This window comes from Coenobita brevimanus, chromosome 28 (genome assembly GCF_032717465.1).
Source record: "Coenobita brevimanus isolate Jiangsu-jjx chromosome 28, ASM3271746v2, whole genome shotgun sequence".
Taxonomy (NCBI): Eukaryota; Metazoa; Arthropoda; class Malacostraca; order Decapoda; family Coenobitidae; genus Coenobita; species Coenobita brevimanus.
The window spans coordinates 9,401,005-9,416,722 of NC_136981.1; the positions used below are offsets into that span (position 1 = coordinate 9,401,005).

At 41.9% G+C, this 15,718-nt stretch overlaps 1 protein-coding gene across 1 annotated transcript in view; it reads right to left on the reverse strand.

The window, feature by feature from the left end:
• Positions 1-398: 398 nt before the first annotated feature.
• LOC145394679 (uncharacterized) overlaps positions 399-15,718 on the reverse strand; it is a 92,330-nt gene continuing 77,010 nt past the window's right edge. Inside the window, exons 8-9 of the mRNA XM_080268454.1 lie at positions 14,774-14,982; positions 399-2,977 (exon numbers count right to left, since the gene is read on the reverse strand). Of these exons, the coding sequence (XP_080124580.1) occupies positions 2,842-2,977; positions 14,774-14,982 (345 nt within the window). The 3' untranslated portion in view covers positions 399-2,841. The remainder of the gene's footprint in view (positions 2,978-14,773; positions 14,983-15,718) is intronic.

Here is a 15,718-nt window from a genome sequence, read left to right on the forward strand (position 1 = left end):
GATGTCGCTTTTATCAGAATTTCACATTTTTCGGAACGGCTTGGGCTGGGCACCAATTAGTACGTTTTAGTGAGATCTTACTGTACTGTCATGCAGTAACTTTTTCATTTCCATGCACACTTCACTGTTTCTTATCACTGCTTTCAATGAACCAGCAACCTATCTTCCTTACTGTACCCTTTCAAGCACTTCACCCTCTAACCTATCTTCCTTACTGTACCCTTTCAAGCACTTCACCCTCTAAACTTCCATCCTTACTCAACACCCTACCCAAGTACTTAAATGCACTCACATTTTCCATTTCCTCTTCATCCAACCTTGCTGTACATTCAGTGACTTCATTTCTCTCAAAGACCATGACTTTCTTGTCAGGAGGATTAAAACAATATCTTCTGCAGGTTCTGTATTAACAGAAAATATGTTTTAGCTGATAATAACATAACTAGATGCTGCTGTATTTACCCATCACATGTGAGCTAAGTTACAATTAACTGTAAATTTAAAATGACAAAATAGGATAAGATGTGCATCATTTTATTTCAGAAATGTACTAAAAACAAAATGCATATAAATCACATTGCTCAAGGCCTCCCCATTTCAAAATGCATCAGTAAACTGTTTGATAGTATCAAATTGAAACACTATAATTTGCCAACAGGAAAGCTGATGCACAGATCAATCTTTACTGAATTGTGATAATCAGATTTTTATATTTTCATTCAAAAAATATGATATCACACACTGTTCTAAGTAACACAGAAGCCACAACACATTAGCCAAAACACCTTGCACCAACTAATACCTGGCATAAGCTCTCTAATAGATATTTTGTGGCCTCCATCTGGCACTTCATGATCTGTGATTAATGCTCAACAACATGAAAAACTGTACTGGTAGTCATTTCATAGGATGACTTAAAGTCTTATCTATGATAATCACAGCAACAAAGCCCAAAATAAAATATATTGTATATATAATATACATTTAGTATACACAGTTAGAAAACTGCACCAACTCTTCCTAACTGTACTTAAAATACCATGGAAATTATGAAAACAGGTGTTCTTTTATTATAACAATCAATTTATGAAGAGTAATAAACAAAACATTTTCAAGGTGTCAAGAACTAGACTGGCTAAGAAAAAATATAAGACATTCTGGAAATTATAGTTGTTAACTACCAAGAGCACTAAGCCTGCTTGTGTAGTGAGCTATGTAATGCTGCAACAAGGCCCAGTAGAGCAGTGTCTTTGCAACTAAACAGAATGATACTGAAGCATTTATATTGTACTGGTATGGTACAGGTAGGCTTTTAACAAATACCAAAGCCTTGACTACATTTGAGAATAAATAAACAAGACCAGTAGTTCTCAGCCCTGATTTGCTTACAGGTGGGGGATAACACAAACTGATGACATATTAATCACTTTGCCCACTGCCAATCTCATTCAACTGTGGAAGTCACCTTACTAGTGAAGGGGTCAATGAAGGCTAAATATTGCCCCAACAGTCTGAAATACTCTTGTGATGAATAAAATCAGCTGGTGATAGCAAGAATGCCGTTGCTGCGGCCCCAGGCTTATCTGGACTCGAACCTGGAGGAGTACAGTCCAACATCCTCCTTTCTGATGATACAGAGGATGTAGAGGAATGTCTATATAACTGGACGGTGGAACTGACCAGCCATATCTGTGCCACCACAGGAAGATGTCCTTCTCCAGTATCCACAGCAAGAGTAAAATTTAAAATATGTCATCAGGTTGAATTCAAAGCAAAGAAGTTTGCAATTAAGGTGTAATCAAGATATGTCCATTACAGTGTAGTGGATACTTATAACCCAAATAAAAAAAATAAAAAAAAGGCTCATTTCTTAGCCAAGCTCCCCTGCTCTACTAAGGCCATAAAGCATAGCTCAGCATCAGGTTAATACGAAAGACCTTCCACCAACCCAAACCCAAGTCACGGCTTTAACATCCATTCCTGATTAGAATTACTCTCTGCCACAACTCACATCCTTCCACACTTGCCAATGCAACTCAACCCAAATTATGCCATTTTTCTTTACGCATCCTTATACTGAGGTTGGTCACGGTACAACTGACATTTTGACGAACTGGAAGCTAAACCAAGTTCCAAAACTGGCTAATTACTGTCCTTCCCATGAACTCCTGGAAATCATTAGGAACAAAATAAAAATGTGCAATAAGACTTGTGATACTTCCTCACTTTTATCACCTCTAACTATAATTTGGAACAGATTTCCTGTCTAGTTACAAGTGATGGAGCATGAGGGAATAAGGGCTGGTGTGGATAAGTGCAAGTTGTGGTCCAGTGTAGTTCTAACTAGGAATGGACTATAGTATCTTCATGCAAGGCTCCACTAGTCAGCTTCACACTGACCCCTAAACAGTGGGCTGTATTCTAGGTGCCACTGGAGACTTAAGAGCATCTCTCCCTTAGCTATTCGTCTTTTGCTAATTGCAACACGACAGTCTCTTATATGCTTTTTAATATTGTCTTAACAATGGCATAGTTTGCATCAATAAGATACAAGAGAATACTGAGGTGCAATGTGTGGGACAAATCTCTAAGGATGATGTGTTAAAAATTCTCCAAAATCACTTAGAATATGACCAAGTAACTCATGAAAAATAATGTACTACAGTATCAACAACCATCAGGTAAAACAAGAGACAATGCTGTTTAGCAAAAAGAAAAAAAAAAATCCCTATGAATCCTGTCCTTCCCCAAACAAAACAAAAAACTGCGCCCTTCTCTTCTCCCCTCAAAAAAAGAAAAAAAAATCCCCAAGAATTCTGCCCATCCCCAACAACCCAACAATCACTTTTTCTTTTTACCCTTCCTTTTACGTGTGTCTGGCATCTGTTGTCCTCCTGCTTGACTGCTCCCCGATGAATAATTCTTGCCAAACTTCTCCTTGCACAAGTTGTTGAAGAACTCCTCGAGATCTGGATCACTAATATATTACACTATTAGCATCAGTACGTAGTTATAATGCAGTGCTTCTCAAAGAACTGTAGAAAGAAACTACATGGAAACTTGGCACAGGTAGAAAAAATGCTTTCTCTGAGAAATAACAAATGGCAACTGAATGGAAATTTGGTTTGGGCAGAAACCGAATGACTACCAAGAGAGTCCCAGAAGCATATCAAACAAAGGAAGACTCCTCACCACATTGTATACAGTTCACTCTATCCCAGTGAATACATAAATTTTATTCGGTGAAGACTAGAACAAGCTGCTAATGTTTCTAGCTGACCTTCAAAAGTAAGGTACATGTACTGTACTAAAACACGGTTGAAAATTTTTAGAAAAATACAAACAAATGGCAGCTTGCATGATTATTATTACACCATGTAAGTTTTTTTAATGTGCACAGCTGTTGTTTTTGTCATGACCCCGGGCTAAGCTAGATGTGAACCCAGCAGACTACAAGCTGAGTCACCTCTCTCCTGCAGTTCACCATCTTTCATTCAGAGGATAGGGAGGTGGGTGAGAGACATTTGTATAACATGGTAATACAACCACCCAATCATGTTGGTGCCACTGCATAAAGGAATCCCTCTCCAGCACCTAACTGCATGTGTAGTAAAACTATTACCGTAGCTTTTTCATTATGAGCTGCATGCAAAGATGATTAAGTGCAATGCAGAAAATGGAATGAAGTGCTTGTTAGATATGTGACAAATCTTGGATGAGTGGAACTGTACCAGTTAAGGAGAAAATGACTGTGACTGTATCCCTTTATAAGAATGAGCATACCCAGAGTGACTGTAAAAATTATCGTGACATGAGTATGTTGAGTTGTAGGAAAGGTATATGGATGAATTATCAGAGAATGTAAGGGACACAAAAGAGGGCTTGTAAGTAATGATCAGGGTGGCTTTTGAGATGGAAGAGGATGTATACATGAAATATTGCGGGAGCTTGGTGGATTTTTGTGGATGTCTGTTTTGTTCATATCACTTATGAAGGCTCCATCACACTTGCATGCGTCGGCCTTGGTCACCTAATGGCGACTCTCCATACTGCTTAATCTCTCACAGCCTCCCTATTCAGTCCCTTATCCATGAGGTCACATTCTATGACCTCATCCCAGGTCTTTTTCGGTCTGCCTCTCATAAGTCAACTCCTCAACGTTCATACTTCTCACCTTTCACAACCAATTGTCATACTCTATCCTCTCACCATGCTCAAACCATCTCAATCTACCTCTCATCACAGCACCAATACATTGAAGTCCCATTCTTCCCGCGACTCTTTGATTGTAATCCTAGCGTCCCCCCCCCCCCTCCCAGACCTCGAATTTGAGCTTATGAATATCATCTTCCTTTACAGTCCAAGTCTCACAATCATACAGCATTACACATGTCACATACAAAGATCCCTTAGCACAGAAGCAGAGCCCTCCCAATGTTAGGGGTGGTAAAAGCTCCCTGATCATCCTCCACCAACACCTTATCCTAGCCACAATGCTAGGTCCAGCCCCACCTCCTGCACACAACATGTTCCCCAAAAACAAAACTCCTCCACACACTCAAGAGACTCTCCAGCAAGACCAGTCCTTTCATGCCTGTCAATCTCTACATGTTCTTCCCAACACATTGCACACACGAAATCAGCATTATTTCACAGTCTACCTCTAATACTAAGCACTGAAATTATGGTAAATATGAATATGACATAAGTGATGGTTGTTGTGAGACTGGCTGTTTTACAATGTGATATGATGGTGAATGGAGAAAGACAAACTGATGAGGGAATTTAAGTACCTGGATGCAGTGACCGAGGAGAGGCATATAGTTGTGCAAAAGGTAAATGAAAGTAGAGTAGCATGGGGAAAGTAAGTGGCTGCTACTATGAAGGCCTTGCTATGAAAAAGAGGTTTAGGTATGGCAGCTGTAAGAGGCTTGTATGAAGAGGCTTTTGTGCCTATATTAATACAGAAGAGGAGGACTTTGGTGAGGCATTAGAAATGAGGTTGCTATGATGTTTATGTGGAGTGAATAGAGTGAATCAGATAAGGAATTTCAGTAACCTCTCTAATATCCGGATGTCCAGTAACCAGACACCCCACTACCCAGAAATTTTGGGCCCAGGCCTTCAGAACCCAAAAATGGCCAAAAAATGTAAAAAAAATAAAATAAAATCCTAACTTTTTTTCACCCATAATTTGAACTTGGCACACGGCACTGAACAGTTGTGTTTACCCGCGGCCCCTTCCTTCCTCCCCTCCCCAGTTACTGTCTAACTACTATTCTGAGTAGACGCTCATCGCAATGGATGCCAAACGTGTCATTTTTGTCAATAAACAGTGAATAAACTGCAATACCTCGCCACTAGACCACATAGGAATTTACAGTGTTGTGCACTGTTAAGAAATTACAATTTAGAGTGCAAAGGATTAAGTGTGGAGTGCAAAAGTGACAGTTGAAACTGCCATGGCGCAATTAAGAACAGAATGTGCAGTGTTAAACAATTATAACTCACTGTGCAAAGAATTAAGTGCAGCACAACACTGGATTACTGTACATGCTTCAAGAGCATTTTCACCACTGCCAGAGCCTTAGAAGAGGTGGATTAATCTGCGTAACAGCCACAGGCGTGCTGTATGTACCCTGTACACTGCTAAAAATTTTCCATACTCACTTCTAATTCCTCATTCTCTGGTTCCTTTTCATTTATTTAATGCTTTCTGTCCCTTATTTGTGTGAAAAGGGTCTTAAATAAGTGCTATGCATGTCAGGCATGGAGCTATTTAGGTGGTTTTCAAAGCTAGTCTGGGTTAGGGTCCTTAAGTACCAGTCTAGGATGCAGGGTCCCTGTATCTGGACAAACCCACTTTCTGGACATGCCTTTGGCTGTATTACATCGGATATTGGGAAGATTACTGTATGTGGTTTGTAAATAATACAAGGTAAGGAGATCTGTGGAGACCAAGAGTCGAAGAGTGTGTCTGGATGGTATGGACGTGTGGACCAAGTGGATGTGAAATGTGTGGCAGAGAGGGTATATCTAAGCAAATTCTGAAGATGGGAGATGACATTATAGGCCAAAATGCAGTGGCACTGTTAGGATTTGTAAAATGTGGTGCCCAAGCCTAATTTTCAGGTGGCCCATGACAGCTTTTGTGATCTGCAGCCATTCCCCTGGAAATCTGGGGGACTGCTGGGGTGGCCAGGCATACTTCAAGGGTGGCCAATGCCACTGTAGCCACCCCTCTGGCTAGGCCACTGCCAAGCGGAATTTATACAGTAAACAACAGTGTGAGGACACATAGTATGGTGAGTGATGACTGATGAGGCAAGGGAACTGACAGTAAATCAAGTTGGTGAGAAGAATTCTGTACAGAAGAACGAATAGCAAAGGTCTGGCACCCCTGCTTTTCCCAGTGAAATGATAATCATCAGACTGACTGCAGGTGATTTGTGACCCCTGTAAGCAGAAGGCGTGTGCAAGATATTCACTGAAGAAATCTGTGCTGCATGTGAGGTGGTGTTTGGGATGGGGAGAAGATGAAAGGGGGTGCAAGGAACAACACGGTGGAATGAAGAGGTGAATCAGGCTGTGACACTTAAGAAGAAAGCATATAGTGAGTGGATGGGAAACAAGGGTGTGGAGGAAGCTGAGAGATGGAAGAGAGATACATGTAGAGAGGAAGAGACAGGTGAAAAGATTAGTAAGAAGAGAATGGATGAGGTATTTGGATGGAATTTGAGTGTAAAATGGAATGTAAGGAAATGTTCTGGAAAGAGGTAAAGAGAGTTAGACAGGGTGTTAAAGAAGTTAGTCAGAGAGCAAAAGATAAAAATGGTAGATTATTGGTGGAGAAGGGAGAAAAAGTGAGCAGATGGAGGGAACACTTTAAGGAATTGTTGAACACAGAGAATGAATGTAATGCAAATATAAGTGGCTGGGGAATGGCTAGGAGGAGGAGGAATGTGAGAAGAGAGGAAGAAATCAGTAGGATGGAAGTTGTGGAAGCGATGAAGAAAGTTTAAATGGAAAAAACTCAAGGAACTGATGGAGTTTGTGGTGAAATGCTGATGCATGGGGAAGAGATAGTAGCAGAATGGATGTGGAAGATGTGCAGATGGCCTGGGCGGAAGGTAAAGTCCCAGAGGATTGGAAGTCAGGTATAATTATTCCCCTGTACAAAGGAAATGGGGAAAAAGAAGAGTGTGGTAGTTACAAGGGCATTTGTCTTCATAGTGTAATAGGAAAAATACAGTAGTAGTAGACCAGGCTTTCCCACAGAGCTCTCAAAGAGTGTATGTTGTGTTGCTGGCGTAGGTGATTGTGTGCAATGCAGTCTTCCACAATGTGCTTAATAGCATGGGGTGCTGTGTTGCATCCTGGACAGGCATCAGCGATGGAGTCATCCAGCCTCTTCTGGTAGCTTAAGAGGGCTGGATGGTGCTCACATCTCAGCCTAGCCAGGTGGACCCTGTCCTCACGAGGAAGATAGAATTCAGAAGGGTGGATGTCAGGAGGCCGTGCATGCAACTGTGTGTTGTATTTAAGTGACTGAATGGAGCGGCGAGTGATCTGAGTGAGGATATGCTTCTGGAAGCTGGTCTGAGGTGGGCGAGGGGAGAGAGATGACAGTATTTGTGTATGGTATCGTGTGCTGGGTGTTGTTTTGATGTTCCTTGGTGTGGGTGGATGTGCTGCCATGTACTGTAGTGGATGTTGTGGGTTTGTAGAGGCTGCAGCAAGAAACTGGGTGCCTCTCATGTCTAGGTGATCCTTGACTTTGAGGACTTTGGTTTCTTGATGTACAGTAGGTGGTCTGTGGGTGTAGTAGCTGTGCAACCTGTGATTATTTTTAGGGCTTTGTTCTGTATGGTCTGTAGAGTGTTGTAGTGTGTTTTTGTGAGGTTAGAAGCCCAGGCAGGGCTTGCATAATTCATCACTGAATGTATGTATTGTTTGTATACTGTGGTGGTGGTTTCTTTGTTGTGTCCGAATGTTGTATGGGCAAGTGACCTCAAAGCATTGAGTCTTGGTGTTATTTTATTTTTAATGTTTGTGATGTGTTGTTTAAATGACATTGATGTACTGTATGTTACACCAAGGATTTTGGGTGTGTGTGTGTGTGGTAGGGGAGTGCTGTTTATGGTGAGGTGTGGGATGTGACTGTGTTCTGATGTCCAATTTGTGAGAAGAGTCACTGTAGATTTGGCTGGGGCTATTTTGAGCCTGTTTGTGGTGAACCATTCGTGTAGTGTGTTGAGGTAAGGTTGAATGATGTGTGCAGCTGTTTGCTTTTTTGTGTGTACATGTAAGTGTTATATCATCTGCATAGGAAGCTATATCTATCTGTGGTGTGTGAGGTGTGGGTACGTCGTGCATGTATAGATTAAAGAGTGTAGGGGACAAAACAGATCCTTGGGGGACGCCGTTTGTGAAGTTTCTGATGTTAGAAGACTGACCGGCAAATGTTACGTGTGCACATCTGCCTGCTAAGTAGTTTGCCAGCCATCTTTTTGTGTTATTGTGCATGTTTGTGTTGAGTATTTTGTTTGTGAGGTTGTGGCGAGGGATGGCATCAAAAGCTTTGCTAATGTCTAGTGTGACTAGGAGTGTTCTGTGTGGTGGCCTAGCTGAATTCACGCCATCGAAAACTCTCTGTGTAAGGTCTGTAAGAAGGGTGTTTGTGGAGTGCAGTGGTCTAAAGCCATGTTGTGACTGGGCTAGGGGAATGTGAGGTGTGACTAGTTGTAGTATCAGTCTTTCAGTGACTTTAGAGGGGGTGCAGAGGAGTGTGATGAGGCGATGTGAGGATGGAAACAGGGGGTCTTTGTTGGGTTTAGGGATAGTGATGATATTGCCATGCTTCCAGATGCTGGGTATTATGTTGTGTGAGTAGCTGTAGTTTGATATGTTGGTGAGAGCTTGTATGCCTTGTGGTCCTTGGTGTTTAGGGTGAATGTTGCTTATGTTGTCTGGTCCACAGGCAGATGAGTGCTTGAGGTTGTTAATGATGTGCTTCGTCTGGTTGTAAGTGAGAGGTGCGTAGTCTGAGTCTGTGGGGAACTGTCTCTTACGTCTGATGATACGTCGGTCTTCCGGATGGGGGGTTAGATGGCTGACTTGTGAAAAGTGATTGATGAGAGTGTTTGCTTGTTGTTTGTTTGAGGGTATGGTGTCTGTTGTTGTGATGGCAGCGTATGATTGTGTGGTGTTGCTGTTGGAAAGTGTGATGCTGTTTAGTGTTTTGTAGAGTTTGCTGATGTTTGTTCTGTGGTCAAGTGTTTGGTGGTAATTTTTCCAGTTTAGCGTTGCTGTTCTGATATTTTACTGTTTATCTGAGTGTTGAGTTCTTGTATTTGTTGTATGGTGTCTTGTGTATGGCGTGCTGGGGAGTGTCGCAGTGTGTCCCGCTGTCTGATGAGGCCTTGAATTTCTGATGTGAAGTTGGGGTTGTCTCTCTTTCTGTTGCCTCTAGGGATGTCTCTTTTGTTTGCATTTTGTATGATTGTATTGAAAGCATGCACAGCGGTGTTGATGTTTGTGATGGGTGTATGGTTTAGTGTTTCGAAATGTTGTTCTGTTTCAGTTACAAAGGCCTCCCAGTTGGCTCTCTTATAATTAGTGTATGTGTGTTTGTGGCCAGCTGGGGTGATTCTGGTTTTGGTAGTGATGATGATTGAGAGGTGATCAGAACCTAGGGTGTTGACCACTCTCCATGATGTAGTGGGAGCGAGGTCTGGGGAGCAGAAGGTGATGTCTGGAGATGATGGGAGGAAGAGGGCTTGGTGTGGGATATGGGTATGTTGGTCTAGACTGTTTAGTATGAAAAGATGATCTGTCTGGGATTGTAGTACCAGCCCTCTGTCTGTGTCAGGGTTGTTGACATGCCAGGCCGACGACTTGGCGTTGAAATCACCACCCAGGATGATGTTGGGTATGTTAGTGATGTGGTGTATCTGTGGAGAGTAATTGTGTGGTACTGTGGGGGACAACTGGGGGGGAATGTATGTGTTAGCGATTGTTATGTGTGATTTGTTACCAGTGCGTATTTTAATTGATTGTATTTCTGTTGTGGTATCACGTGGAGGGAGAAGTAACTTTGTGTGTGCACTGGTATCTGCAAAGTTGATGGATTTGTGTACCAGGGTGATGAGTCCACCGCCACCGCCATCGGCCCGGTCTTGTCGAATGGTGGTGAAGTTATGAAATGTTGGTGTTTTCTGTGCTCTGTGTAGTTTTGTTTCTTGTAAGATGGCAATATGTATGTTCTGTTGTTTGATGAATTGTGTGAGTTCATGTATTTTGGTGTTTATGCCATCTATGCTAAACTGAAGGATGTTTATGTTGTGTGTGCGATATGTGTCGGCTGCTGCAGCACGGGGGGGAGGTGGTGTGGGTGGAGAGGAAAGGGTACAGTAATACCTTGAGATACGATACCCCAGCTTTACGATGGGGGTAGAAATTGCACCATACCCTGCCTAACAATGGCCAAACCCCAGTTTAACGATGTTTTGATTTTTCTTATCGATTTTGATGATATTTTAGACTAAAACTGTGTGTTTGGGTTGATTTATAACCTGTTTTTAGACTTCAATTAATGTGTTTTGGCCATAGGTGGGAAGAACATTGTCACCTGGGGTACAGTTTACTAAGCTCGATTATTTCTAGACTTATATTTGATGATATTCAGATTTGATTTGTTGGTTTTAGTGGGTTATTTACAGGTGTTCGGCTTAGGTTAGCTTCCTTGACAACTCTTAGGACATTTAGATTGCCTTTAACCCCTCCATGGCCGAAGGCCCAGAATTTTCAGTGCATGCCAGGCCGACACCAGGGCCATTTTTTGAAGTTTTTTTTTTTTTTTTTTTTTTTTTTTTTTTTTTTTGTGCCATATTGAAGAGAAAGTTCAGATGCACCTAATAGTGCAAATCCCAGCTTCCTAGATGCATTTGGTGAATTGCAATGGAGCGTGGAAGTTGCAGAAATATTGGCAACCGATATCCGCCACACAGGGGCACTGCCGCAACGCAACTGGGCAGGTGTTGTTATTTTTTTTTTTTACCTCCCAAAACAATGCGAATGGTGCTGAAATGTTGTGCATGTATGAGATATGATGATATCGAATGATTTCAGTACATAATCTGTTAGGAATGGCTGGAAAAAAAAAATGTTATGAATACTTTTTCACCTCTTTGATATAAAATACAGTATGTTTATGTAGTTTCAAGTTATTTTTTAAGTTATCGTTGTGCTCATGCTTGGAAAAGGGAGTGAAAGAATTGAATTTTTGGTCCTAAATGAGAAAATTGCACGTCCTCCAAGGTTAGACTCTGTCATGGAAGAATAAAGTGGAGGGTCAGATCCGATTAGCAATATGGAAGTTGAGTCGCAACTTTGAGCTCCCACACCAGAGCATGGTTAAAAATAGAATCGTAATGCAGTTTCAGACCTAAGAATAAGTCTAATTATTACAAATACAGATACAAAGCAGAAATAAATACGTTTACAGACAGGGGAATATGTATTTTTCCCGTAATAACATGTTCATCTTTCTCTATCATTTTACGTTCACCTTTCTAATTTTACCTTGTTATTTTCGCAACATATGTTGCTGTCTCGTAAACAGAGTCGTTGTGTGTGTTTTGCAAGGGAGGAAAAAGATTGTATTTTCTGTCTGGGTCAAGAAAATGGGTGTAACTATGTGTTTTTAGGCTTGGCCACGAACGAAAAAATCGTACATCCACTCGTCACGACAGCAGGTGGTGAACTGACAGATGATATGTGAGAGGGTGAAGTCAAGGTCAGTCTCATGTCCCAGATTTTTGTTCACTTCCCAAAGGTTTTCACAGTTTTCTACAAGTTGCACTGCATCTAATGATCCAAACCATTACAGCAAACCTGAGCAAATAGGTAAAGAGACCATGACAAAAATGTATTTTTCACTTATTATCATGTCTTTTTTGTATGTGCCTGTATTACTTCATAATCATAAACAGGTGGTTGTGTGTGTTTCGCAAAAGAGGACAAAGATGATACGTTCTGCCTGGGTCATGATAATGGGTGTAGTTGTGCTTGTTTAGTTATCGCCAGGAGCAAAAAAAAATTGAAAATCCACTTATCACAGCAGCAGGCTCTGAACTGCTTGATGAGGTGTATGGGAGTGTAGTGGAGGTCAGTGTGAAGACGTTCAGAACGTTCACTCACTTCCTAAAAATTTTTGCAGTTTTTTATAGACCGCGCTCAAACGCCAGCGGCCATTTATCGGCTAAACGTCATTCAACGCTGGCGGCCACAAAGGAGTTAAAACTGTTTTTGGGCTCATCTGGGTGCATTTCGGACTTGGTTTGGAGGGAAACCCAAGGCTGGTAAACGGTCCACATTGAAATAGATGTTAAAAGTACCCCGATATACGACAGCCGCTAACGATGGGGTTTTACCTAACCAATTAGATCGTTAAATCGGGGTTTGCCTGTGTGTGGTAGGATACTTATTGACTGAGTTTGGGAAATAACAGAGGAATTAGTTGGAGAAGAACAGGGAGGTTTTAGGAAGGGGAGAGGTTGTGAAGATCAGATATTCATTCTTAAGTCGTTAGTGGAAAAGTTTCTAGAGAAGGGAATGAAGTTATATGCTGCCTTCATGGATTTGGAGAAAGCATATGACATGGTGGATAGACAAGGACTGTGGAAAGTATTATGAATATATGGAATAAATGTGAAGTTGTTGAATGCTGTGAAGAATATGTATGAGAGGCTAAGGCTGCTGTGTGTATGGACAGTGAACTGAGTGAATTTTTCTATTTGAAGGCTGGATTGAAACACGGATGTGTCATGTCTCCATGGCTGTTCAATCTGTATATGGATGGGGTTCTAAAAGAGATACAAGGTAGGGCAGTGGATGTTGGAGCAGTCCTAATGACAGTGGGCAGGGTGTGTAAACTCCTTGTACTGTTTTGCTGATGATAATGTGTTGTTAAGTGAAGGTGAAGAGGAGCTGCATGGCATGGTTTGGTGAATGAGTCTGAGGGTGTGTGTAAGAAATGGAATCTAAAGGTGAATGGAGGGAAGAGTTAAGTTATGGTCTTCGAGAGAAGTGAAGTCACTGAATGTACAGTGAGGGTGGATGATGAGGAAATGGAAAATGTAAGTGCATTTAAGTACTTGGGTAGTGTGATGAGTAAGGATGGAAGTATATAGGGTGAAGTGCTTGAAAGGGTACACCAAGGAAGGTTGCTGGTTTTTTAAAGCAGTGATAAGAAACAGAGACGTGAGCACTGAAGTGAAAAAGTTACTGCATGACAGTACAGTACTGTGATACCAACTCTAAGATATGAAAGTGAAGCTGGGACCTTTGTGGTAGGTGGGGGGTGCTCACCATCCACTCACTCGATGTAGTGCTGCTCTCGGGGGTCTGCCCTTTCCTCTCCATCCTTCTTTCCTTCCATTCTCTTCTGTTTTTCTTTCTTTCATTCTTTCCTTGTTCTTCTGCCTACAGGTGACTTTACACTCCCTCTTCTGTCTTTCTTTCCTTCATTCTTTCCACTTCCTTCAGCCTGTGGGTGACTCTACACTGAGTGACAAGCAAAATGGTTTCCTGTGCACCAGGAAACCATTTACTATGCTGGGTGGTAACCATATAACCAAATTTTGGCGCCTGGTGGTTTAGTGGGTAATTATTGCTCTCCAATCAGATTGAGCCGGTGAACGTTTATATCCAAGGGATGGTTGGGGTTGATTGCTTATGTAATGCCACTCAGGGATGAGTGAGGCTGGTCACTCTCATCTTAAATGTTGAGACCAACTTCCTAGCCCCAGGCTCTTACGCTCCTCATGGGGAAATGTAGGATTGGATGATAGTAGATAGAAGCTGGACCTTGTTGGAGGGGCACAAGTCAAGAGTGAGAGCAGTGGAAATGAGTTATTTGAGAGGTGCATGTGGAGTCACATGGACAGACAGACTGACACATAAGGAAGTGAAGGAGCATTGTGGTGTGGATGTGACAGGAAGCATTAGGAGAAACACAGTGAGGCAGTTTGGCCACATGGAGAGGCTGGAAAGCAAGAGACTGACAAGGAGAGTGTATGTGAGTGAGGTGGAGGGGGAGGAGAGGGAGGGGGAGGCCAAGGATGAGATTGAGGGATGGAGTGGAGAGGTATAAGAGAGAGGTGGGGGTTTGAGCTGGGAGCATAGCAGTGAAATGGCGGGGGACAGGGTGACATGAGGCGATTCGTCTGTGGCCACCCCTTATGGGATAAAGGCGTCTGGCAATAGATAGATGAGTGGGGGCATTTATGCCTGCAGGGTGGTCAGGATTCCAAGGACTTGGATGGTAAGTGAATGCATGTGTAGCCCAATTAAATGAGCAGACTTCTAGATACATTTCTTCTTTCAGTTCCCTACCCTCCCCCCCCCTCTCTGGAGCCTACCTCACCCCACCTTTAGGTGGCACATGAGATCTAAATGATGATGATGATTCTGTTCACTTTTAAAAATTCTTGTACTGCAAAGCAACTAAATACAGTATAGTTTATGTTTTTTTTTTTTTTCTCTCTCTCTCTGCAGCCTAACCCATCCCACCACTGGGTAGCTAATGCTTGATGTTTGATGACTGATGATGATGATAAACATCGATGATGACTATGACAATCACGATGATGATGACTGTAACAATGAAGATGACGATGATGATGATTCTGCTACCACTTTAAAAAAATACTTCTACTGCAAACAAACTACAGAAATATAGTAACATATATGATTACTATTATCAACTTACCTGGGAAATTCAGGGGTGCTGTTTTTAGATGGGGGATTTTTTTTGCCTGAAACTATACGGTACTGGACGCTGTGCGTATTGGCCTGGAGATGTTTAAGGTGATCACTCTGGCAGGCGGCCCAATCACTGATGTCATATACTGCCCCTTCCATGCAGGCGTAGTACCGCCATCGCAGCCCTAGCATACTACTCTCTGCCCAGATGTCACCCTGAAGGTAAGAATGTAAAAGGTATGTATGTACAGTATATAAGTTTATGTATGAACAAAACCAGGTAACAATGAACTGGGAAAAAAAAAAAAACTTAACCACCATCTTTGCAGTACAGTAATCCCTCGATTATCTGACATAATAGAGCCAGAGACATGTTTGGATACGGGGAAAATCCGGATACGGAGCAAACATCCTCTAGTGTACCCATACCCTGCCGATACCCGACCTATATGCTCAGTACCCCTCCTAATTTTGGCAGTGTTCTCAGGCCTTTCAGCTGAATTTAGACATCAAAACACACATAGGAATATCCAATGTAATGCTAGGAACTAGGAAAAAACAATGCATAAACAATAAAAATCCACAAATATCCAACCTCTAATGTACAGTGCCGCTCCTAATTTTGGCAGTGTTCTCCGGTCTTTCAGCTATGTAGACATCAAACACACAAGGGACTATCCATATAATTCCAGACACTAAGAAAGCAATGCATAAACAACAAAAGTCCACAAAAAAAATCAATGAATATGACAATTACAATAATTATTTTTAACCCTCTTTGGAACCATAAGTTTTCAAAAAGATTCTAGGACAACAACAGAGTGATGGCTGCTTCTGCGGCGCAAAGAAAAACTTTCCCACAGCCAAATATGCCCATGGCAACTGATTATATTGGTATAAATTGCATACCATCATCTTTGCTGGCATTTATAACATACACTGACAGAAACAC